The sequence below is a fragment of the Chiloscyllium plagiosum genome, unplaced genomic scaffold, assembly GCF_037043375.1.
Source record: "Chiloscyllium plagiosum isolate Xiang-an unplaced genomic scaffold, Cpla_swu_hap1 HiC_scaffold_4, whole genome shotgun sequence".
NCBI classification, from domain to species: domain Eukaryota; kingdom Metazoa; phylum Chordata; class Chondrichthyes; order Orectolobiformes; family Hemiscylliidae; genus Chiloscyllium; species Chiloscyllium plagiosum.
This window is the reverse complement of record NW_028270142.1, coordinates 101,468,481-101,495,276: the sequence shown is the minus strand read 5'-3', so window position 1 is coordinate 101,495,276 and position 26,796 is coordinate 101,468,481. Positions and strand designations below refer to the sequence as shown.

At 39.4% G+C, this 26,796-nt stretch overlaps 1 protein-coding gene across 1 annotated transcript in view; it reads left to right on the top strand.

Annotated features, from left to right (window-relative positions):
* The first annotated feature begins 224 nt into the window (after nt 1–224).
* pip4p2 (phosphatidylinositol-4,5-bisphosphate 4-phosphatase 2) overlaps nt 225–26,796 on the top strand; it is an 87,196-nt gene continuing 60,624 nt past the window's right edge. Inside the window, exon 1 of the mRNA XM_043688103.2 lies at nt 225–349. Within this exon, the coding sequence (XP_043544038.1) occupies nt 244–349 (106 nt within the window). The 5' untranslated portion in view covers nt 225–243. The remainder of the gene's footprint in view (nt 350–26,796) is intronic.

The window sequence follows — 26,796 nt, the reverse complement described above, 5'->3', positions numbered from 1 at the left end:
TGAAAAGGAAAGGCTTGCGCAGCGCTGATAGACAGAATGGGCCGAATGGTCTCTTCCTGCAACAAATATGTGAGCTTCCCTTTTGTTCCAAGCTACACTCTTTCCCCCTGTCCATTCCTCTGATCTCTGCAAATCCTGTTCTTTTCTCCTCGTGACTTAACCAAGCTCCTCCCCGCTTGGTGAAGAGTTCCTCTCTCTCCCTCTCTGATTTCATTCTCTGCTCTGCGGCCCGGGGCTGCAGTCATGGCTGATAAAGGGCTGGATGAACGCTCTCCGCTGCTCTCAGGAAATAACTCTGGCAATGTCACTCCTACAACGCCTCTGTACGTCGAGGAACCTAGTCCTCGGGGTGAGTGCGTCTGCCTTTATTGCACAAATCTTTAAAAATACACATTTGAGAATAAAGAAGCCTTTTTTGTTGGTACTGTTGAAACCAAAAAAAAGCACTCATAATGAAAGCTTGTGGGGTGAGGAAGCTTTCAGTTGTCTGCAAGGCCGGCTGTGGCTCGTCTGCATCAGACTGCAACAATGTCAGCAATAAGCAAAACCGTTCTTTAAAATGGGAAAGCTTTCCATGGCAGAACTGCAGGAGGGGAATACCCGCTCGATATCGTTGTGCAGCAGTTAACCCCAGCGTTGCGTTGCTGCGTACAGCGCTCACTGCAGATGTCCTGTACCGAGCCAATCTGCAGGACGTTGGGGGACAAAACCAGAAATGCAAGTCAGCGTTATCGATGTCAGCCAATGCTTTCTGGTTTTTGCATAAACGTTGTTGTGCTAACGACTGAGGCAGGGCTCTTCCAGAACTTCTTTCTTTCCATTGTGAATACGTTCGTGATGGATTTAGCACATGAATAACAGGTCTTTCTCTCTCTTCTCTCCCCCCCCCCCCCCCAAAAAAAAAATTACAATCTTACAAAGCAGCGTCTGAAACGTTTATGCTGTGCCCGCCCTCCCAGGGTTACAGATTAAAGGCGATTTTAGATCGTGCTGAGATTTTCAAGCATAGTCATGAGATATTTTCTGGAGAGCGACCTTGCTTGTGAAATCGTGCGCTGAATAAGACAACACAGGCTGGGGTGGGTTGCATCCATAAATAGCGTCCTTTTATTTTTATGCATACAATCTAACGGTGCATTAGAAATGTTTAGCTGTTTCTTCAGTGTGCAACGCTTCCTCTTGACTTGAAATTGCACTGTTCATTTAGAGGCTTAAACTGTGGTGAGCCAACTCAAAATGGGTAAGAATCGTTACAAACCTTGTCAGAATCTTTCTTTTTAAAAAAACGTGCATTTACATAGCGCCTTTTTAATGTAGCAAAATAACTCCACGTTCTTCATTTATAAAGAAAGTAGGAGTGCAAGAAAGGAGATATTGGAAAGAGTTCACTGAAAGGTAGATACTTGAAATCAGAGCTGTAAATGACATTGGCATGGTTGCAAAGCCGAACACAGTTGTACAGTGCGCAAGACTTTGGGACCCAAGTGAAAAATTGAGATTAAAATTGATGAACAACATAGTGAAAGGAAGTCCCATATGTGCATGAATGAAAGCTGTCTCGGACGTGATCCTTCCCTGACGGATTGTATCTTGACAGATGCCAAAGCCGAGTGGGTTGTTCTCTAATTACCCACAACACCACTCCCATTAGATTCATCACAACACTGTTAGCCAACAAGGGAAGGCATGCATAAAGGTCACAGATGACTACCTTCAGTTAACTGTAGAAGAGGTGCAACAGCTGAGTCTGTCTTTCTGCTGACTAATCTCTCATTTTTCAGTTGCTGACAGGCAGCCATTATAATACCTGCAAATATTGTTTGTGCATCATATTTTGTTTGATCACTCTGGCATGTTTTCTTCAATATAATGTTGTGGAAAGTATGATACCTTGTCATTAGGATACATTGGAAGTGCTACTTAGCATAATGGTAACACAGGCTCCCCTACATATCTTGTCACAATTTGCCTTTGGAGTTGGGGTGCTGTACATATCTACTGAAACTAAGTATTCTCCTGTAACCTGTAAATGTTGATGTGTTTGTGCTGGGGATAGAGTGCTTCTTGTGCAGTTTCATGTATTTGGTATTCCTTTATTTATGCTTTGCTTTCAAATCCCTCTAATAATGAATTTCCAATTGTGTGGGTGCAAAAATAAATAAAGACAATAGCAGAAGTGTCCATGGAATCCTGTAAGTATATGAAAGAACAAATATGGCCTATAAATTATACTACAAATCTTCTTCCTGACCTTTTGAACTTTCTTCTGTTTGTTGCTCCATAACTAGCAACCCTAGGTGTTCACTTACATTGACGATATCGAGAAGTGATGGAAGTGAGCCTAGTGTAGTGAGCAGAAAAATGTTACTGCATTGCTTCTGCATTGTTGTTACTTTGTCTTTAAAAATAAACCTTTTATTCAGGTGTGAGCTTCCTTCAACTGTTCGCTCACTAATGGATGTTGAATGCAAAATGGCTGGAGTCATGTCTTAGTCTTTTTTTCCTGCACTATTGTCTTCCACACGTAGGTACATGAGGGTTAACAGCAAATAATCCATTCTGTTTGCGTCAGTACTAAGGAGAAGCTGCAAATGTATTGAGATTATTCTTATCCATGTTAAAGCTTATTAATGTGTTTCTCTTCATTTTTGCCCTGCATTGGAGATAAATTTCCAAAATGAAATGTCAATTATTTTGCTGACATTCTCATTTTAAATTTGTTCTTTCAATAATTATTATGCTTCCAGTGTTTTTAAATATGTAAAAAATAGTATGGACACATTTTTAAATAAATCAAGATTGTAATGGGAAGGGGAACTTAGCCTTAAGTTTGAATGGCATTCCAATCCCTGTTCTCAGAAATGTACAGAAATCTATTGTTCTGCCTTCAATGTACTTGGCTGCTGAACCTCCACAGTCTGCTGATATAGAGAACCCAAAGACTTGTCATCTTCTCTGAAGAAATTCCTCTTCATCTCAGTCCTAAATGACCTACTTTTCATTTCGAGTCTGTCTGCTGGTTCTAGACACTCCATTGAGAGATAGCCTTCGTGCATCTACCTTGTCACACCTGTAAAAATATTGTATGCTGCAAAGAGAGCAGTTCTCATTGTCCTAAGCTCTAAGGAATATAGACCCAGCCTCCGAAATCTTTTCTGCCTTCCCAGGAATCACTTTGGTGAACCTTGATGCACTTCCTTTATGGCAAGCACACCCTTCCTTAAGTAAGGAATCCAAAGTGTACAGAGCACTCTAGGTATGGGGTCACCAGGATTCTAGATACTGTAATTGTTGCAAGGTTTCTTTCTTCCTTGAGCCTCAACCTCTTGCAATAAAGGCCAGCACACTTTTTGCCTTCCTAATTACTTGTTGCACCTGTGAGTTGGTTTGCAGTGACTCTTCAACAATGACATCAGTCACTTTAGGCATCAACATTTTCTAACTCTCACCATATTTTACGTTTCTGTTTTTCTTACATTTTACCTCATTGGATTCCATTAGCTATGTTCTTGCCCATTCTTCTCGATGCTGTTTTGCATCCTCAAACACTCATTACCCTATAGTTTTTATCATCAGAAATGTAACACCTTGTCCCTGTGTCTAAATCGTGGATATAGATTGTGAATTATTGGGTAGGTATGATACTCTAATAGTCAGAGCCTGCCAACCTGAGAATTACCTGTTTATTCCTAATCTGTTTGCTGTCTGTCAACTTACTTGTGCTGGTGTATTACCCCCAATCCCATGTGTACTCTAATTTGTGCTCGCTAACCACTGGATGGGATCGTTTCAAAAGCCTTCTGTAAATTAAAATATGCCACCTGAACTTCTTTTTGCCTCTTGTCTGTTTTGCTATTTACATTTTCAAAAACTGAGGTAAATCAAACATGATGCCTCCGTCATATGTTCATGTTGACTCTGCCCAATCCTACTGTGATGTTCCAAGCGTCCTGTAATCACATCCTTTATAATAGATTCTGGTAGTTCCCCCCTTTTTTATTTTAAGGCTGACAGTTCTGTTGTTCCCATTTTCTCTCCTCCTCCTCTTAAGCAGTGATGTCATATTGGCTGCCTTCCAATGTATAAGTACCAAAGATTTTGGAAGATGATGATCAACTTATTATTTCTACAGCTAACTCTTTCAGTACACGGGTGCATAACAGCAGGTGCAAAAGATTCATCGACTTTCAGCCTGGTTTTTTTTTAGCCAGTACTGCTTTCTTCATGGTACTAATTTCTTTTAGTTCAGCTTTCTTGCTAGCCCCTTGGTATTCTTGCGAGTTTTATATATCTTCCTCTGTGGAGGTGAGGATTAATCAAGGTTAGCTTTGTAATGGAGAAATCATTTCTCACAAATTTGATTGAATTTTTCAAGGAGGAGAAAGTGAGGACTGCAGATGCTAGAGATCAGAGCTGAAAATGTGTTGCTGGAAAAGCGCAGCAGGTCAGGCAGCATCCAAGGATGCTGAATTCCTGAAGAAGGGCTCTTGCCCGAAACATCGATTCTCCTGCACCTTGGATGCTGCCTGACCTGCGCTTTTCCAGCAACACATTTTCAGCTCTGAATTTTTCAAGGAGGTGACTACGTTTTGTAGATGAGGGTAGTGCAGTTGATGTCATCTGTGGACTTCAGTAAGGCTTTTGACAAGTTCTCAAATCCTCCAACCCTGGTAACATCCTTGTAAATCCTTTCTGAACCCTTTCAAGTTTCACAATATCTTTTCAATAGGAAGGAGACGCAATATTCCAACAGTGGCCTAACCAATGTCCTGCACAGTCGCAACATGACCTCCCAACTCCTGTACTTCATACTTTAACAACAAAGGAAAGCATACCAAACGCCGCCTTCACTATCCTATCTACGTGCGACTCCACTTTCACAGAGCTATGAACCTGCACTCCAAGGTCTCTTTGTTCAGCTGCACTCCCTAGGACTTTACCATTAAGTGTATAAGTCCTGCTAAGAATTGCTTTCCCAAAATGCAGCAGCTTGCATATACCTGAATTAAACTCCATCTGCCACTTCTCAGCCCATTGGACCATCTGATCAAGATCCCTATGTAATCTGAGGAAACCTTCTTCGCTGTCCACATCCACCTCTAATTTTGGCATCATTTGCAAACTTACTAACTGAACGTCCTATATTCATATCCAAATCATTTACGTAAATGATGAAAAGTAGTGCACCCAGCGCCGATCCTTGTAGCACTCCATTGGTCACAGGCCTCCAGTCTGAAAAACAACCGTCCACCACCACCCTCTGTCTTCCATCTTTGAGCCACTTCTGTATCCAAATGGCTAGTTCTCCCTGTATTCCATGAGCTCTAACCTTGCTACTAGTCTACCATGGGGAATCTTGTCGAATGCCTTATTGAAGTCCATATAGATCATGTCTACCACTCTGCCCTCATCAATCCTCTTTGCTACTTCTTCAAAAAACTTAATCAAGTTTGTGAGACATGATTTCCCATGCACAAAGGCATGTTGACTAGATTTTAGCACGGTCAGATTTTTTGCAAATTTGGAAAGAGTGAATAAAGTTCCTTGGAAGTGTACTTGATTGAGTTCAGTTGATTTTTCAGTATATGAAGACTGCAGAAATACTATTTGGATATTCCTCAAGCTGCTGGCACTTAGGTTATTACACTTTGTTAAAGTATCATGCTTAGAGATACATCACATTTTGGCATGAGTTATACTCCCAGATAAGCGCAGACTGCTAGAGCAAATGTCAGTAGCTCTACATGGAGTATTCCTATATAGAAGTGTTCGTTGAGCAAATGTGGCAATTGGCTACATGACTGAAAACAGAGGACGCGTTGTTAACAGGTTAAATACAGGTTGTGGTCAACAGTATTGAAGAATTTTAGCAAAGAGAAACAAAGACAGTTTTGAGAAACAAGAATGTGGCACTTAGAATAAAAGAATGACCCCCTAATAACGCCTAGGACATAGTCAATTCGACGTTTTGTGTGATTCAAAATATCATTATACCACAAACTGTACCAATTAGTACAATAAAGTAATTTGAAACTAAACATATAACAGAAGATAGAGACAAACTTTGAAGAGAGGGAGTTGTATTGATCACAAGAAGTTTCAGTCCAGTGAAGAATGTCATGGTGGCAGAAACTTTCATTGTGCAGTGTTGTACAGTGGATGTATGTCTACAGTGTGTGGAATGGACAGCCCAAAGTGATACCCAGACTCTAAGTAATAAGGGTTAGCACAAAGTGGAGTGCTCAAATTCATCAAATGTTTCAGATTTGCAAATTATGCCACTAAAATCTTTAAAAAAGAGTAGTAATTCTTCATAAATCACTTTAATAGGAGCAATGTATTATCCAGTGAAAGACTTATTAAGTTGGACAACAATGGGAAAAAGTGTAAATAAAATGGGATATGAAAATGACAAAGCTTTCTATTTGGACAATCAGAATGTACCCACAGTTTTCCACTTGTTTGGTTAGGTGCCAATGTTGATGTTCTGGAACAGCTTGGCTAATGGTAAGGCAAGAGCCAAAAATATCCCATTGCCAGGAGAGGGTAACAGAACAGAATGAGATAAAGGGCATAGCTAAACGAGGTCAGGAAACATACTACATAACTAGAATATCACCAGAAATGTAAGCCAGTGGGATTGGGAAGTTTTTAGTGGCAATGGAAAAATTAGACAAATTAATAACAACAACAGTTCCAAAGCTGGATAGAGTTTGAGTTTACACAGAGGTGCCAGATAGGGACAATCAACCCTGTCTCACAGATGGATATGCATTGAAAGAATGTGTCTCCTGATGGGACTTGTGAGGCCAAAGCTAGGTTAGTGGCACAAGATTTCGAAGAAAAATTGCGGGATTGAGATATTAGTCAGTTTGCCTAGGCAGAAAAAGCCAGTTAAGATGTTTTTGCCTTTGTGAGCAACAAATACTTAGGAATATAAACCCGTTGGTATTACAGCTTCATTTAGACAGGAGAATCCCCTTTCAAGGGAAGCACCTCTTTGTCCGCCAAAAAAGCTGCCAAGTGCAGTGGAGATACCTGGAAATTAAATAAATGTGTATGTGGCCTAAATGAGTTTGGTATTTCTCAGAAAAGGCTGATTTATTAAAGCTGGAGTATTTCCAGTTGAAAGCAGAGATTTTACTGGTGTAATGAGCGGCAGCTTGTAGGTGCTTTTATGGTGCATGTAAATGATTTGTTTTGTGTAGGGTGAAACCATTATCATGAATTGGCTTAAAGGAGTATTCAAAATTGGAAGTCAGGCTTCTTCTGAGCTTTTTAAGTACATGAGATTGGAAATTTTGGCAGAATGGACTGAGTTCTGCTTTGTATCAGCAATTTTATTTATAAAACGTTAGCTCCTTTCCAGTTAGCCAAAGAATGGCCTCATGAAAAGTGGCAATGATTTCAAAACTGAGATGAAAGAATTACAAAGCCTCATTGGACATTGGAATTGGTTGGGCGCTCAAAGCTGATGTCAGATGCTAATTTTGAGGCTTTTGGGCTGAGCACAATAAGAGAACCCCAACTTGGAAAATATTATTCATGTGAACAAAATATTGAAAAGATTAAACCAATATTGTTTGAAATTGTCATCATGAGTAGATTCCATGATCATGAAATTTATTGGTTTTGGTGGTGCTATTATACAAATCTCTATGATGGGTTCTCAAGTGAAGAAGTGTCTATAATGTTCCTTTTGAGAGAGGGAGAGTAATGTTAGTTTTCAGCTTAGCAAGCTAAAAAGATCAGAAAATAGTAAGAAGTTAGGCAGTAGAAACTCTTGCTCTTATCGAGGCGGTAGATATGGCACTTCTTTTTTCTCAGCAAAAGAATCGGAGGGATTCTAACACTGATAGCTATTGAGTGCTACATCAATCATGGATAACAATTGGATAATGTACATTCAACAAAATGTGTGAATGAAAAAAGACTGAGGTTCGATTATTGCATTTTAAAAACAGATGGAGAAATCTCCAAATGGCAATAGGTACATATTAGCAGTCAGCTTTCTTATTGCTTTACAAAGAAAGGAACAGGCTCTAAGAATACTGGGGTGAGTGGGAGGGATATGTTTTTAAAACATTTTCTCTTTACCTTTTAAATAATATTATTACGACTCTCATCTTCCCATTTTTCATCTACCTGATCTGTTTCACAGATAAATACTGAAGCTGAGTACTTATTCACTTTCCTGTCATTTCACTGTCATGATTTTTATCCTATTTTTCTAATCAACTTGTTCAGAGATGTTACATCTTTGCAGCAGGTTATCCTATCTATCATCTGGTGTCCTTATTCCCGTCCCAGCTTCCCTTTCTTTGACTTTGTGGCAGTGGAATATTTTACTCTTTTGTTATTCTTTGCCGTTCTTAATTCTTTTTGTCTTTGCTCCCAAATCTCTCTACTTTCTCATTTATCATTGTCTCCCCTGCTATCCACCTTCAGCATCATTCTTTACCTTCGTTTATTCCGAATGTCTTTATTCCATCATGTTGGTTTCTTAAAGTGTTTGTTTCTATTTTAAGCAGAATATATTTTCATGGCCTTTATTGAATACAGCTTAATTTTATTTTGCTGCAACTTTGCATTGTTGGTTTGATAATATTTGTTATTGATTTCATTTTTCTTATTGTTTTAGCTCCTCAACATCTGCTTTCTCCCATTGATTACCCTGATTGTCTTTGTGTGCTCATTTCCGACAAATCTATTGTGATAAAACAAATTAATTGAGGTGTTTTTGTTTTACTGAGATGTTCCCTCACTTTTATGTGACCTGGCTTATTCCTCATTTCTAGATCCAGTAGTAAATCTTCCCTAGTTAGGCAAGTGCTCCGAATGTACCTCCGCAACAAAAAGATTCTCTTAAATTTTGACAGACCAAACTGTGAACTAAATTGAGTTAGAGTAAATGTCTTCAAAGGGGACCAGACATAGTATAAGTGCATGTCTTATTGCAAAATATTTTCAAGTAATTAAAAACAGATGGGAAATACTATTAAGTTATGTAGATCTTTAAAGAAAGTCAATTTCCATTCAATTTTATAACTCATTCATTGTTATACAGCTATAACTTTTTTATAAGAGTTTCATCAGACATTTCTATCCATCGAGTTGCATCCAGTTTGTATCGGAGGTTAGAGCAGCATTGAGATAAACCTCATCACAGACTCTCAGAATTATCCCAACAGAAGGAAGCTATTCAGCCCTTTGTGTGCACCAGTCTCGGAAGCAGTTTACTTCCTGCCCTCTTAGATAACAATCCAATTCCCTCTTGAACGCCTCAATTGAAACTGCTTCCATCACAATGTCAGGCAGTTTCAGATCCTAACCACTTGCTGTCTGAAAACATTTCCTTTGTGTCACCATTGCTGTTTTGTCAATTACCTTAAATCTATTTCCTCTTGTTCTCAATCCTGATAGCAACGGAAACAGTTCCTCTCAATCCACTCCATCAAGAGCCCTCATAATCTTGAACCCCTCTATCAAATCTCTTCTCAACCTTCACTTCTCCGAAAGGAACAGTTCCAACCCCTCTAATCTACTATATAATTAAAAATCTCATCCCTGGGACAATTCTTGTGTATCTTTTGTGCATTCTCTCCAATACTTTCAAATCCTTCCTAAAGTGTGGAACCAAAGCTGGACACACTGCTCACGAATAAATTAGTTGCACTGACTTGGAACTTAACACCTGTTCAGATTTTGGATAGGTAGCCGGAGTTCCTGTTGGAAGTAAGTAGGATTATATGCACACTGGAGTCAGATGGCATAGTAACTAACTTCAAAGCATTCTCATTTTTGCTGTTGTTACTGTTACAAGTTCTTCATTCTACCTACCAAATATGGAAAATAAATATTGAGAAATGGGAATTTATATTATTGAATTGATCCTTAATTTATAATAAGAAAAACCTGTGATGGTCTGAAGACTGAAACACTTGCTTTGAAAAGAAAGGTATTTGTGAGAAAACATTTTAGTGAATACAGCATAGGAGATGAGCAGCAATGAACATCAACAAGGTAAGACAGAAAATAGTGCACACTTTTTTCAAGGAGGTTATGCAAGAGGAAGAATTGACAGTGAATTAAGCAAAACACAAAAAGAAATGTGATTCCAGCTGATTGTAACACTGGGCACAGATCCCAGAATGAAATCTGGCTTGATAGATCATAAGTTTAACTTTTGTAGTTGGTTAATGTGGGTCATGCACAGATACTTTCACATAAGGCTGAAACTGTCCTTTGGCAAGAGAACATTAGTTTATCTCAGAAAGGGGAAAAATGTTGTATAAATGGTAGTTGAGAAAGAGCTCCATGCAAGTAGAAAATAAAATTTGAGCCAATATCCATTACAGATGCATAGCTTCCAGAGAACTATCATCTTATCTCGACTGTTTAATTTCTTTCTTAATTGACTCTTTTCAGGTCTCCTTCTCTGGTTGAGGCAGATTAACAATTTCTTTCCTGGTGTGAACAGTTTTCTTTCTAAGTCAGTTGGCCTAAACATGTCTTCAGGTCTGACAACTTGAAGACTTCTATACCAACTCCTTCAGCTTGGAAGCTTCACAAATTTAAAGAAACAAAATAACCTTTCTCTTCTGAAATAAAACCTGAACTCCTGCAAGGAGTAAGCTGTAGTCCTTTCTGAACTGAATTTCTGATATTTTTGAAGTTATGTCTAAAGCAAAACCTAGTTACCTAAGATCTGTTTTTCCTAAATGCAGCAGTAAATTTTCAATCTATTAACCCCACAGATATCCAGCAAGTCACTTAACTGAAGTTACATTGCCTTGGAAACTCTTTACTTCAGTTGTACCTGTTACTGCCTGGTTTTTCTTTTTAAAACAGAAAAGCACCGATCTATTTCTCTTTAAAATTCAAAGTCCAAATAATGCTAAATATTGCTCCCATTTTATCACAGAAAATACTGCTGATTTGAAATCAAAACAAAAAAATAATCTGGTGAAAGTCATCAGTTGGTATCTGGAGGAAATAAGAATAGAGTTAACATTTCCAGTCCAAAAAATTTTCAAAGAACTGAAAGAACTGTGGATGCTGGAAATCTAAAGCCAAAACAGAAATTGCTGGATAAACTCAGCATTTGTGGAGAGAAAGCTGAGTTAACGTTTCAGGTCCAGTGACCTTTGCTTAGAACCTCCGATCCTTCTTCAAAAGTTATATTTTGCATGTGGTTTCTGATGGAAGGTCATTTTGTCTAACATTAGTCATGCCTAGTCTTCTGTGTTTCCAGACATTTCTGCAGGATTTTGCTATGAGTGAAGCTGGTTTTGGTATTCATTTTCACAATAGTTGCTTGTAAATTTGGGTACGAAAGCTTTCCAATTTCATCTTCATGTTACCATATCTCTTATACAAAAGGCTCCAGTAGTAGGAACTGCCCAATTTCTTTGTGTCGAATGTTTGCTATCCTCCCTTTTAATGTCACTGCTCCAAGCCCTTCAGAATCAGCTGCCTTGAAGGATTTTATGTTCCCAGATCAGAACAATGGAATGTTTTATGCAGGCAGTCAGCATCTTAATTTTTATGAGGCCTGATATTGAAATAGCTCAGGGTCTTAAAGCAACCTGTTTGGTCAGACAAAAGCAACTAATTAATCCACCCAATTAAGGCAATATATGAAAATTGTACTATTTTTGCTGATTACGTTTTGCAAATGGTGATCTGATTTTTGAGTATTGATATTGAATTGATTTCAGTCAAACAAAGTATATGTTAAACACTCTGTTTATGTTGTGCCTTTAACAAGCATCAAAAGGTACTCAACAGAGGAGTTCTGAGACAAATATGGACAGTCAGCCAAAGAGGGAGATAACAGTGTTGTCCAAAAAAAAGTTAACAGAACCCAAAAGAGGACAGGGAGATGGTGAGGTGGAAAGATTCAGGGAGGGAATTTCAGAACCTGAGTGAGTAATTTCAGTGCTCTGTTCTCCTACAGCAGAGTTAGTCTTGATAGGAGTATGGGTTGGATATTAACCAGTATTGCAATATTGTAGCCCTATCTGGTAAACCACATTCCTTTGAGATTTCCTTCCTGTTACTGCCTTTCTAAGTCAGTCATTGAATTTCTGGTAAGAAGCTTGTAAGTGGTAATGCCACAATTGTGAATCTGTTGACTTGAAAATTACTGCATATCAACTTGAAGTATGTTAACAGCTGCTGTTAGCATGTGTATTATATAAACATCCCATATGTCAGTGTTCTATAAAAAGTTATTAAAGTGGTTCTAAGGTCATCATCAAATCTTGCTCAAATTCAGTTGCAGTTATGTTGTAACCTTTTACCTCCTTATGATCACTCCTTTCAATGAACTTTTTTTTTGTTCAGTAACTTACTTAATTGTTCCTTTTTATAAATTAAATTCCAGAAGCCTAAAACATTTCCATTGCCCACCTGTATACTTTTTCATGTGTTTTACAGGTATCTTTATGATTTGACAACCATAATTGCAACATTATTCCATATGGGGTCCAACAAAGACTGTTGATGACAGTTGTACCTTGTATCTGTCTCTTGTTAAATCCTGATGAAGGGCTTTTGCCCGAAACGTCGATTTCGCTGCTCCTTGGATGCTGCCTGAACTGCTGTGCTCTTCCAGCACCACTAAATCAGAATCTGGTTTCCAGCATCTGCAGTCATTGTTTTTATCTTGTTAAATCAACCTATGCTGGAAATTGTAATTAGAATATTTGTCTCCATCAGTCATGCTGTATTGTTGTTGTGCTTAAAGTAGGAAGAATATTTCTCTTGCTGCCCTTGCCATAAGCAAGTGTTTTTACAACCAGAAATATTGAGTAGCATTTGCTCGCAATTGACTTAGTTTTTTACTTGTCAATGAGGTTGAGGTCATTGTCTGGTGATTGTAACAAAAATGAAAGATCTTTGTTCAAGATTTAGTTTTAAATTTATCATGGATTTATATTCGGAGGTCATAAACCAGCTTAACTTGAACAATTAATTTGACTGGACCAAGTGGCCACAGGAACATCAAACTTATTCATCCTGGTACAAATATTTCTTAATATTTTTTCAAAGGAGTTCTGCAACATTTTAGAACTAAATAACTCTCATATTCATTTTATTCACAGTCTTTTTGAATGGTATTTACCAGGCTGTAAATTTTCAAATCAGTCTAAAGTCTGCCAGGCAATATAGACAAGCAGGATACCTTCTAAACTGGTGCTGGAATAGCAGGTCAGGCAGCATCCGAGGAGCAGGAAAATCGGGCCTGCCCAATTGGGGAAAAGAGCTCCTGCTCCTCGGATGCTGCCTGACCTGCTGTACTTTGCCAGCACCACTCTAATTTTGACTCTGATCTTCAGAATCTGCAGTCCTCACTTTCGCCTAGGATACCTTCTGTAGATAGTGGCAAAGGGAGATATCTATATAAGTATATAACTTCTGTAATAACAGTGATTAGACCTCAAAAGTAATTGTTTTGGTAAAGTAATCAGATGGCGACAAAACAAACTACACACAGGGGGTGAAAGACTTGGAAAAATGGTGCACTGAGAACAACCTAGCTCTCAATGCCAGAAAAACCAAGGAAATCATTGTTGACTTTTGGCAATATATTCCTTATGCCTCTACACATTAACAGCACAGAGGTGGAACAAGGGGAGAATGTCAAGCTCCTGGGAGTGGTCATCCACAACAAGATTCCTTGGTCTCTTCATGTGGATGCACTGTCTCTTCCTCCTCAGGCAGCTGAGAAAATTTGGCATGATGGTGAATACCCTTGCCAACCTTTATAGTGTGCTATTGCGAGCATTCTGCCTGGATGTATCACTGCCTGGTATGGCAACTGTATCATTCAAGATCGGAGACGGTTACAGAGAGTGGTGAACGCGGCCTGGACAATCACAAAGGCCAACCTCCCATCTATAGAATCCATCTAACAGGCCCACTGTCAAGGAAAGCCGCCAGCATTCTCAAAGATCCATCCCACCCTGGCAATGTTTTTCTACAATCTCTACCATCGGGGAGAAGGTACAGAAGCCAGAACACACGCACCAGCCAGTTTCGAAACAGTTTCTACCTTCTTGTTGTTAGAGTACTGAATGGACACTCAAACGCTTAACATTTGCCTGTATCTGTATTTTATTTTGCCATTGTTTACCAATTATTTACTTATCTATGCTCTTTAACTCTGTGATCTGCCTGTATTGCTCGCAAGACAAAGCTTTTCACTGTGCCTCCGTACACGTGACAATAAATTCAATTCAATTTTCGGTTGTGAAGTGCTTTTGGATATGTTGATGACATAAGTGGTTATACTAAGTGAAGGGTCCTTTATGTATTACATCATTTTCAAGCAATTTATTGATTCTGTAGTATTTTAAAGTCCATGTTATGTTATTGATGCTATTTGCTGACTCTTCTATTGCCAAATTTATTTGATTAGCCATTGAACCCTCAGCCATGATGTAATGTACTGTGTATTCCAAGATCATTGAAGATCATGTGGAAGTGTGATGTGAAACCAGTGCTGTGTTTTTTACTCCTGCACATGCTATGTAGTTATCTAGATATCCAGTTTAGGTAAGTAAATGCCCTTAGGCCACAAAAATGTAGCTGACTAAAACAAGGTCGTGTAATATAACTAGCGCAGTGCTTCCCAGCCTTTTTCTCAAGGTGACCCCATTTTGGTTCTTAGTAGTGTCGACAGACCAGACTTGTGAGAGCAGTGTATGGAGGAATATCTGAGAGACGACAGGGAAGGGAGTAGCCTTGGCAGAGGAGGTTGGAAATACCCGAGAGAGGAGGAGATTAAGGAGAGAGGGTAAGAGCAGTGACAGGAAAACTGTCTAATCTGTGTAGATTTTACCTTCCTATTAGATTTTTGAGAATAGCATTAGGGCCTACGCCATCAGGTGCTTGGGCCACACCCACTGCTAAGTAAAAAGCTGAGATTTAGAAAGCTTTATATCTATTAGCTTTTGGTTGGAGCTTCAAAGTTGCCATTGCTGTATCTGAGCTTATGTTCAAAACATTAATGGCTGCCAATCCTATTAGAGGTTATAATCGACTGTATGGGAAGCCCAGTATTTCTGCATATTACCTGGCTGACATTCATGTACGATCAGGGAAGTGCTGCATTCCCACTGCAGCTGTTTTGTTTGGATGAGGTTTTAAACTGAGGTCTTGTAAGCCTATTCAGATTAAAATACCCTTTGCCAAGATTGCGTGAACAGCTGAGAAATTTCCCAGTGTCCTGGCCAATATTTCTTAGTGAACCAGTGCAACTCTTTTTTTTTTAAAAAAAAGGCCAATCCTCTTATACCAAACCTGCTTGGTGTGGGAAAAGGTTAAAGCTAACTGCAGCACTTAAAACTCTCAATACAGAGACAGTTTACAGGATCAGGAGGGCTGCCTGAAAGCTCAGTTTCTCCTTTTACTTAACCTGATTGGAAAGTGGAAGGGGTGAAGAAATTGACATAGCAATGCTTCACCATTCCAGCTGGAGCAGTTAATGTGATTTCATAGTGAACAAAAGGTAGAGGCAGAATTCCAGAGGTGTTCTCCTGATGTTTTGAGGTTACAAATGATCCATTGCTGCTTGCTTTTGTACAGGGTCCCTTGCTGTGTTTTGTGTACATTAATGATGTCAGCTATGATCAGCAAGGTCACTGACAACACAAAAATTGGTGATGTGGTAAATAGTGAGGAAGAAAGCCTTAGAATAAAGGATGACATAGATCAGTGCAAATGGAATTTCATCCTGAAAGGTGTGATATAACAAGCTAATGGAGTACATGTTGAATGTAAGACCCTAGAAAGTACAAATGATCAGAGAGACTGGTGTGTGCAGGTCCATAGATCCTTGAAGGCAGCAGGACCGGTAGATAAGGTGGTCAAGGAATGTGAGGTGTACTATCTTTAATAGTCAAGATATTGAATGCAAGAGCAGGGAGTTTATGATGGAACGCAACATTATTAAGACCACAGCTGGAGTACTAAAAAAAGTTCTGGTCATCACAGTACAGGAAGGATGTGATTGCGTGAGAAGAGTGCAGAAAGGGTTCACCAGGGGATGTTGCCTGGGCTGGAGCATTCCAGCAATGAATAGAGACTGGAGAGGCTGGTGTTGTTTTCCTTCAAGCAGAGAAGGTTAAGGGGAGTTCAGATTGAGATGTGCACAGTTCTGACGGGCATCAATAGGGGAGATAGGGAGAGAGTTTTCCCATCAATAGACAGGTCAATACATAAGGGCACGGTTTTAAGTTAAGCAGCAGGACACTTACAGGGGATTTGAAGAAAATTCTTTTCACCCAGAGAGTCATAAGTGTCTGGATCTCACTGCCTGAAATAGTGGTAGAGACAGGAACCCTCAAGCCATTTAAAGAAAGTATTTAGATGAGCAGTTGGAATGCTGTAGCATACTATGGGCCAAATGCTGGAAAGTTGGATTCGAGTAGATGGATGTTTGATGACTGGGAAGGACAAAATGGACTGAAGGGCCTCTTCCCCCCCCTGTAAAAACCCAGACTCTAACAAAGCAGCGGCAAGTTATAGTTAGTGGTTTCTGGACCATTTCCAGCAGGCTAGTTAAACATGACCTTCCTTTTCTGAAATCATGCTGCCTGCTCTGGAGCAATTTGCTTTTTGACATGTTCACTAACTGGGTGTCTGAAAGTTAGGTCGTACAGTACTAAACGTATGGTTTCATTGGCTGAAAGTTCCATATTCTGTGGCAATATGTCATTACATGGATAATGTTTCACCTACAATTCCACCTCTTCCACCTACAATTTTCATGAAATTAATGAATGAAAGGGTTAGATACTGGAAACAGGATTTTTCCTATCCAGGGAATGAACAGCTTTCCAATGAGACTGATATTATCATAGAGACATGATTTCTTTTTGAGCCTGAAAGCTGGCCTCCGGTTCAGATAACCGGGTGTTTCCAGTATAAAATGAACACCCTTCAGATGAAGAGTTCCCATTGTGAGCATAGATTTTGCCCCATTAAGAGCATTAGTCATTTTGTTAAAAATGCACTTTCTTGCATAACATTGGATTGACAAATCTGCATTTGATCTGTACTGGTTGAACATCTCTCATGTTGTGATACAGGAAAGATGCTCTGTAGCTACACTTTCATGCCTTGTTGTTCCATTCTTCTCTGTTTGCAATGAACGTGCAATTTGTACCTCAGTTGCTAATTTGGGTATCTTGTGAGAGGAGCCTTCATCAGGCTTAGTAGACTCGATGTAACATCTGTCATTGCCTTCTTTGACCTCCCAAGAGTTGGTGCAGTGCGGAAGCAAATGCTGGACTCTGGAGATTGGCATTTGCTAAATAAACAAAAATATATGTGTGATCATTTCCATGCCAATGTGGTTGATTCAGTTCAAGAGAGTATATGAAACAGTACGTCAGAAACAACATCAGACGTATGTTAAAATGAGGCACAAGTCTGTTGAGACTACATCACAATGTTGGGTTTATTCTGAATGCCAAAAGCAACAGGTTTTCTGCACAGCCCGAGCTCCGTCAGCCAGTGGGTTAAGGTTCTCTAGCTCTATCTCCTTATCTTCAAGTTTTACATGTTGATGGATAATCAGGCAATTCATGAAAAGAGTTAGATTGATAAACTTTTTGATTCTGAACTTTGGGGAACAGATATCAATACAGAAGATAAAGGTGCAGTGTTGGTAAATACCCCAAAGTGTTAAATAGTTTGATGCTTCTCCTGAGATCCTTACTATGCTGAGTGCCATTGTTCAGCTAGATCAACTCCTTTAATATGACAAGAAGTGAATGAATACACTCGACAGTTAAAGAAAATGGATCTTGATCATATCCTGACAATAATGCTGTAGATATTGTTCATTAATCTGCAAAACAACAGAAGGAGTAATCAAAGAATGTTTTCAAATGGGAGGGGACCAATAGGAGATGATTGTACATTGGTACCAAAGACATAGGAAGGGAAAAGGATGAGATTCTGTAGGGAGAATATAGAAGTTAGGCAGGAATTTAAAAAGGAGGTCATTGAGGATAGTAATACCTGCATTACTCCTGGAGCTACAAGCTAGTGAGGGTAGGAATAGGAGGATAGAGCAGATGAATGCATGGCTGAGAAGCTGGTGTATGAGAGAAGGATTCACATTTGTGGATCATTGGAATCTCTTTTGGGGTAGAAGTGACCTGTACATGAAGGATGGATTGCATCTGAATTGGAAGGGGGCTAATACACTGGCAGGGAGATTTGCTAGAGCTGCTCGGGAGGTAGTGAGGAAAGAGATAAATTTAAAACTAGTACAGTTGAGAACAGAAGCGAGTCAAACAGTCAGGGCAGGCAGGGACAAAGCAGAGAAGAAGATAGGACTGATAAATCAAACTGCATTTATTTCAATGCAAGAGGCCTAACCGGGAACTCAGGGCATGGTTAGGAACATGGGACTGAGCTATCATAGCAGTTACAGAAACATGGCTCCGGGATGGACAGGATTGGCAGCTTAATGTTCCAGGATACAAATACTACAGGAAGGATAGGGAGGCAAGAGAGGAGGGGAGTGGCATTTTTGATGAGCGATTGCATTACAGCTGTACTGAGGGAGGATATTCCCGGAAATACATCCAGGGATGTTATTTGGGGGGAGCTGAGAAATAAGAAAGAGATTATCACCTTATTGGAATTGTATTAAAGACCCCTAATAGTCAGTGGGAAATTGAGAAACAATTTTGAAGGAGACTTTAGTTATCTGTAAGAATAATGGGGTGGTTATGGTAGGGGATTTTAACTTTCGAAGCATAGGCTGGGACAGCCATGATGTTAAGGGTTTTGATGGAGAGGAATTTAAAAGTGTACAAGAAAATTTTCTTGTTCGGTATGTGGATGCACCGACTCAAGAAGGTGCAAAACTTGACCTACTCTTGGGAAATAAGGCAGAGTAAGGGACTGAGGTGTCAGTGGGGGAACACTTTGGGGCCAGCGACCATAATTCTGTTAGTTTTAAAATAGTGATGGAAAAGGATAGACCAGATCTAACAGTTGAGGTTCTAAATTGGAGGAAAGCTAATTTTGATGATATACTTAAGAGGGAAATCAGGAGGGCAAAAAAGGGACATAGCTTTGGCAAATAGAATTAAGGAGAATCCAAAGGGGTTTTATCATCACATTAAGGACAAAAAGGTAACTAAGGAGAGAATAGGGTCCCTCAAAGATCAGCAAGGCGGCCTTTGTGTGGAGCCGCAGAAAATGGGGGAGATACTAAACGAGTATTTTGCATCAGTGTTTACTGTGAAGAAAGACATTGAAGATATAGAGTGTAGGGAAATAGATGGTGACATCTTGAAAATGTCCATATTACAGAGGAGGAAGTGCTGGATGTCTTGAAACGCTAAAAGTCGATAACTCCCCAGGAACTGATCAGGTGTACCAGAGAACTCCATGGGAAGCTATGGAAGTGATTGCTGGGGCCCTTGCTGAGATATATGTATCAACGATTGTCACAGGTGAGGAGCTGGAAGTCTGGAGTTTGGCTAACATGGTGCCACTGCTTAAGAAAGACGGTAAGGGAAAGCCAGGGAACTATAGAGAGTTGAGCCTGATGTCAGTGGTGGACAAGTTGTTGGAGGGAATCCTGAGGGACAGGGTTTACACATATTTGGAAAGGCAAGGACTGATTAGGGATAGTCAGTATTGGTTTTGTGCATGGGAAATCATGTCTCACGAACGTGATTGAGTTTTTAGAAGTAGTAACAAAAAAGATTAATGAAGGCAGAGCAGTGGACATGATCTGTATGGATTTCAGTAAGGTGTTCGATAAGGTTCCCCGTGGGACACTGGTTAGCAAGGTTCAAGCTCATGGAATAAAGGAAGAATTAGCCATTTGAAAACAGAACTGGTTCAAAGTTAGAAGACAGAGGGTGGTGGAGGGTTCTTTTTCAGACTGGAGGTCTGTGACCAGTGGAGTGCCACAAGGATCAGTGCTGGGTTCACTACTTTTTGTCATTTATCTAAATGATTTGGATGTGAACGTAGGAGACATCGTTAGTAAGTCTACAGGTGACACCAAAATTGGAGGTGTAGTGGACAGCGAAGAAGGTTACCTCCGATTACAATGGGATCTTGTTCAGATGGACCAATAGGCTGAGGAGTAGCAGATGGAGTTTAATTTAAATAAATGCGAGGCGCTACATTTTGGAAAAACAAATCTTAGCAGAACTTATACATTTAATCGTAAGATCCTAGGGACTGTTGATCAACAAAGAGACCTTGGAGTGAAGGTTCATAGCTCCTTGAAAGTAGAGTCACAGGTAGGTAGGATAGTGAAGAAGGCGTTTGGTATGCTTTCCTTTATTGGTCAGAGTATTGAGTACAGGAGTTGGGAGATCATGTCGTGGCTGTACATGACATTGGTTAGGCCGCTTATGGAATATTGCTTGCAGTTCGGAAGGATATTGTGAAACATGAAAGGGTTCAGAAAGGATTTACAAGGATTTTGCCAGGATTGGAGGATTTGAGCTAAAGGGAGAGGCTGAACAGGCTGGGGCTGTTTTCCCTGGAGGATCGTAGGCTGATGAGTGACCTTATAGAGGTTTACAAAATCATGTGGGGCATGGATAGGGTAAGTAGACAAAGACTTTTCTCCCTGGGTTGGGGGAGTCCAGATCTAGAGGGCATAGGTTTAGGGTGAGAGAGGAAAGATATAAAAGAGACCTGGGGGCAACTTTTTCACGCAGAGGATGGTGCGTGTGTGGAATGAGTTTCCAGAGGATGTGGTGGAGGCTGGTACATTTACAACATTTTATAAGGTATCTGGATGGGTATATGAATAGGAAGGGTTTGGACGGATGTGGGCCAAGTGTTGGAAAATGGTACTAGATTATGATGGGGATATCTGTTCGGCATGGAGTGACGTGCTGAGCTGGACGTGCTGTACATCTCTTTGACTGTATGATTCTAAATTGTGCTGAGAAGCAATCACCAATTATCTTTGGATGGCCGTTCAGGTAACACTGACCTATTCTGCCCTAGATTTAAGGTGTTGGCCATAACTTAGATCTGACCATGAGCTCAAGTTAAAATGAGAAACATAGTTTATCAAGAATGCCTCCGAGGCCATTGCTGGCTAAGGAAAGACCTTACAGTGACTAAAATCCAACTTGACATGAAGAAGATGATTGTAACTGCGAGATAGAAATCTTTGAAACACCAGGACTCTTTGCCATCCCACATGCTGGCCTGTGGCCCACCTCTTGGACTTAGCTGACCAATATGAATGACTTAGTTGAAGGATCTGAATGAATGAAAGCAAATTTTGCCAATGACGCCAAGAGAGATAAAGTGGGTACAAAAGGATACAGATTGTTGAAGTGAATGAGGAAAAATTTGACAGATGGAATGTGATGTGAGAAAATGTGAACTTTTCCACTTTGGCAGAAAAATAGGAAAGCAATATACAATTTAATGGGGAAAGACTGCAGAACATAAAGTAACTCCACTGGTACAGCAAGTGGTTAGGAAACTAGATGGAACATTGGCATTATTGCAAGGGGAAAGGAGTATAAGCGTTCAGACATTTTGCTTGACTTGTGCAGGGTGTTGGTGAGACTGTATCTGGTTTACAGTGTACAACTTTGGTTTCCTGAAGCAAGGATATAATTGTATTAGGAGCAGTTCAGAGGAGGCTCCCACAACTTACTCTTGGCTTGAAGAGTATAGTATACCTTAGAAAGAAGGGTTGACCAGATTGGGTCTGCATCCGCTGGAATTTCAAAGAATCAGAGATGATCTTCTTGAAACATAGCAAATTCTGAGGGATTTTAGTAAATTTCGCCTCTCATCATTCTAAACTTCAGACAACACATGCTTAGTTTGTCCAACCTCTTCATAAGGTAAGCCTCCCATCCTGGGAACATGTCTGGTGAACCTTGGTTTCAGACCCTTTATGGCGATAATATCCTTCTTGGGATAAGGAGGCCAAAACTATAGGTCCAATTCCTATAGCTCCTATCCATTGAAGCAAGATTTCACCACTCTCGCACTCTCTTCCTCAAGCAATAAAGGCTAACATTCCGTTCGTCTTCCTCATAGCTCCTGAACCTACCTGCTCATTGACAAAGACATTGACGTCCTTTTGTACATCTACGCTTTCCAACTTCTCTCCATTTAAGAAATACTCTGCAAATCTGTTTTAGCTATCAAAATGGATAACCTCACATTTTTCCACATTTTATTTTATCTCTTATGTTCTTGTCCTTTCACTAAGTCTGTTCATGGCCTTCTCAAAATATTTTGTACCTTCCTCAGCATTCACATTTGCTGCTTAGTTTTGTATCATTTACAAATTTGGAAATATTACATTACCCTCTTTGAACCACCACCACCCCCCCCCCCCCCCAAGAATCATCGTATATAGTGTGAACAGCTTGGTTCCAAGGATTGATTGTTGCGGTGTCCCCCTCGTCACAGCCTGTCAATATAAGAGTGACCCATAGATTCATACTGTTTTCTGTCTGTTCGCAAATCATTAATCCCAACCAGTACACTGTTTTCTATCCCATACGCTTTAGGTTTTTTCTAAACAGCCTCCTGTGAGGAACTTGTCAAAACCCTTCTGAAAGTCCAAAAGTACTACATCCATAACATTTACTTTATCAAAGTTATTAGTAACATTCTCAAAAAAACAACGCCCAGCAAGATTTTCAAAGACAATTTTCCATGTGCCAATCCATGCTGTGTACACCAAATCAGATCATTTTTATCGAAATCCATTTATGATATCCTTTCAGATTGCTTTTAGAACTTTCCCTACTACTGATGGGTCTGCACATCCCTTTTCTTATCCCTTGCTCTTTTATTAAATAGTAGAGTGACAATTGCAAGCTTCTAATTTGCAGTAATTGTTCCAGAATTGAGGAATTTTGGTAGGCAATTACCAATGCATCGATGATCTCTATAGACAGTTCCTTCAAAGCCCTGGGATGTAGAGTAGTAGGTCCTGGGGACTTGTCAACTTTTAGCTCCATTAATTTCTCTAGTACAGCCTCCTTCTAATTTCCTTCAACTCGTCATTCTCTCTATTCACTTAGATCTCTAATTGTGGGAGATTTCTCACATTTCCTTTGTGAAAACAGATAAAATAATAATTTAGCTTCTCTGCCATTTGTCTATTTTCGAATTGTAAATTCTCCTAACTGAGATTTTAATGGACCGGCATTTGTCTTAGCCAAACATTTCCTTTTTAGGTAACTGTAAAAGTTTTTACAGTCCATTTTTGCTTTTTGGGAAATTGCATTCTTTTGCCATTTTGAACCTTGAAGAAATGTTTAGTTGCTGGAGGCCTTGAAATAATCCTAATTTAAAGACTGTCCATTGCCTGTATACAATCATGTCTTTTAATGTATTTTCCTAATCCAGCTCAGCCAATTTATGCCTCATACCTTCACAATTTCCCTCATTCAAATTTAACAGCCCTGCTTTAGATTGAGCTATGTCACTTTCAAACATAACGTGATGCTTTATCATATTGTGGTCACTCATCCCTAAAGATTCTTTTACAATTTTATTCATAGTCTTCTTTTCATCTCTGATACTGGATTTAAAATAGCCTATCCCCTATTCAGCTCAACACCATCCAGCTGAAGAAAACCATCCCTCAGACACTCCTGAAACTTGTCCACCACAGCTTTAGTTTCCCCAGTCCCTGTACATTTTGAAGTCCTCATGATATATGTTTCTCTACTCTTTTGATGTATACAATGCCCACTCTACCACTCTAGACATAATTCCATCCAATGCCTGCTGTCCCTTGCTGTTTCTGAGCTCCACCTAAACAAATTCTACATATTGTTCCAATCTGAGACCCTCCTTTACTTATGCACTGATCCGATCCCTGAAGATTAGTGCAATTCCACCTCCTTATCTGTCCTTCCTATATGTTGAATATTCACTCTGCAAACCTGGTTGCCATGCTGCTATGTTTCTGTAAAGGCAATTATATCGTAACCATTTAATTCTACTGGTGACTTTAGATCATTCATTTTATTGTAAGTGCTGGGAGCATTTGGATAGAGTGCCCCTAACTTTTGTCTTTTTGACATAATTCCTCTTTTTAGGCATTCTAAGCTCATCCCTTTTTTTTCTCCTGTCTCTCATCTACCTCAGAGCTTTCCTTATTCTTGTTACCAGCTTAACTTGCTTCTAATCTATTATTCCCTGCCCCCCCCACCCCCAAAACTCCATATGCTCTAATTTTGTTTACTGACTTCTTTAAACTTATTGTGTGTTGTCTAAATATACTACATGTTCCCCTTTATCTATTTTGCTCGTTATATCCTCCAGGTTTGTCAAATATTTATATCTGATTCTGCCCAAATAAAAACACAAAAAAGAAGGAACTCAGGAGGTCAGGCAGCACTTGTGAAGACAGAAATCAAGTTAATGTTTCAAATCCAAAGATTACTTTGGAAATGAAGGAGGTTGTATGATGCTTAGTTCTGTCATTAAGTGTGCTGTTATCACCTTGTTTTAGTATAGTTTGTACCATATTTTTTACTACTGATATTATGTTTATGGATCTTTAATTTCCCCACTTTCTCTTTCTCTTCTTCCATATAAGTGGGGTTACCTTTGTAATTACACTGAACTTTGGTAAGACCGCACTTGGAGTACTGTGGGTAGCTTAGGTCTTCTTAGCTAAGGAAAAATATACTTGCTATAGAGAGAGTGCAGCAAAGGGTTGCCAAGCTAATTCCTGAATGGAGAGATTGTCAAATGAGGAAAGTTTAACTGGACTGTGCCTATATTCTGTGAAGTTTAGAAGAATGAGTGACCTCACTCAAATGTACAACATTCTTACAGGGATTGACTGAGTACAAGCAGGAAGGATATTTTCTCTTGTTAGCTAGGCTAAAGCCATGAAATAAAATCAAGAACTGTGGATGCTGGAAATCTGAAACAAAAACAGAAATTGCTAGAGAAACTCAACATATCTGGTAGTATGTGTGGAGAGAAAGCAGAGTTAAAGTTGCAGGCCCAGTGACCCTCCTTCAGAACAGGGTAACCAAGGGACACTGTTTTAGAATAAGAGGCCATTTTTGAACTGAGATGAAGAAAAATGTTTTTCAAGGTAAAGGATGAATCTTTGCAGTTCTCTGCCTCAGAGGTCTCTATAAGCTTCAATCATTGAATATGTTGAAGATTTCTAAATACTCAAAATATGAAGAAATACAGAGTGCAGGAAATGGTGCTGAAGTAGATGATCAGCCATGATTTTATCGAATGGTGGAGCAGGCTGGAAGGACTGTGTGTGATCTGATGTTCTTAAATTCCTTTGCTGTTACTACATCAAAATCCTGGAACTCCCTCGCTAATGGCCTTGTGGATCTTTCTTCAGAATTTGGACCAGAAAGTGGTTCATGAAGGAGCAGGTCTCAAAAAGCTAGGGCTTCCAAGTAAACCTGTTGGACGAGAACCTGTATTGTGTGATTTTTTTTAACATAGTTCATGAAAGTAGCTCACTACCACCTTCTTGAGGGCAATTCAGCACAAGCAGCTGTGGCCTTGCTGGTGATGCTAACATGATACAAAAGAAAATAGAGCACCCTAGTTTTCTCAACTTATATTGATCATTACACTTTGAGAGGAAAAGTCTTGTAATTCTGATCTAACTCTGAAGGCATTTGGGCATATATTTTGCAGATTATCAATCTAATATTTAGCTGTACTTCCTGTACTGTGAATAGCAGTCCAGTGATCAGATGTGGAGTGCTGATTTTGGCTGTAACCCTTAATTACCTTCATACACTATTGTCAAGCTTTTAACTGAATTATTGTAACCATCACGTGACACATTAAATTGTTAATCACCAGTTTTAACAAAGTAAAGAAAGGAAGATGGTATAAATATACTTTGCAGAATAAAGACCAAGAAGAAAGTGAGAGTTCAGATGGCATTCACAAACTTTTTGTTTTGCATGTTATCAGAACCAATGTCAATCTTGTAAGAATCTCCTGACAACCTGGTTTGTTTAGAAGACAGTTAAATTGGTATACTGATTAACTTGAAATGCATTCCTAAACCTTACTTTGAATAAATAGTATAATCTTCTTCAAAGCCTCCTTTGTTCTGCAGGGAAATCAACCACTTACAAGACACCCCTTTTTATCACCTCGCTTTGTCTCTTCTTTCTTTGTTAACAACTCTATTTGTTTGTGAAATAAGTTATCTGGGATAGTCCATCCTGGTTTGAAAGGACTTTCCGTGCACGTTAGTGGAATTTTATAGTTGTGCGTATGAAATCAGTACACTTGACAGAAGTAGTCTTCAGGTTCTTAATTTAAACCCATTTGGCAAGATGTTATCAAATACAAATTAAATTAAACCATTAAGTCATCTCGTTAGAATTACCTTGTTCCTGAGTATCCTTGGGTTCAACCTGAAGAAGTCAGCAAACCAGTTATGCTGTATCACTGTTAATTGCAAAGTTTTTCAGCATTGCATCGTGAATCGTTTACTGATAAGTTACAGGGCCAATGAAGGCAAGAGAGTAGAACCCGTCTGGGAGCATGCATAAAAATTCCAGGTTTCCTAGTCTCAAAGTAAACATGACATAGGACAGGAAGGAAGATCTATACCAAGGTATATCACATTGGGCTAGAGATTTCTACCTGCTATAAGTTTTTCATTATAATTTCAATTTCCTGGTTTTTTTTTCTTTAATTACTGATATTCTTAAGAGTTTACCCATCTGTTGAGAACCTGGTTTTGAGTTTCTGGCACTGTTTTGTTCCACTGGATTTTTTTCCTTCTGTTTG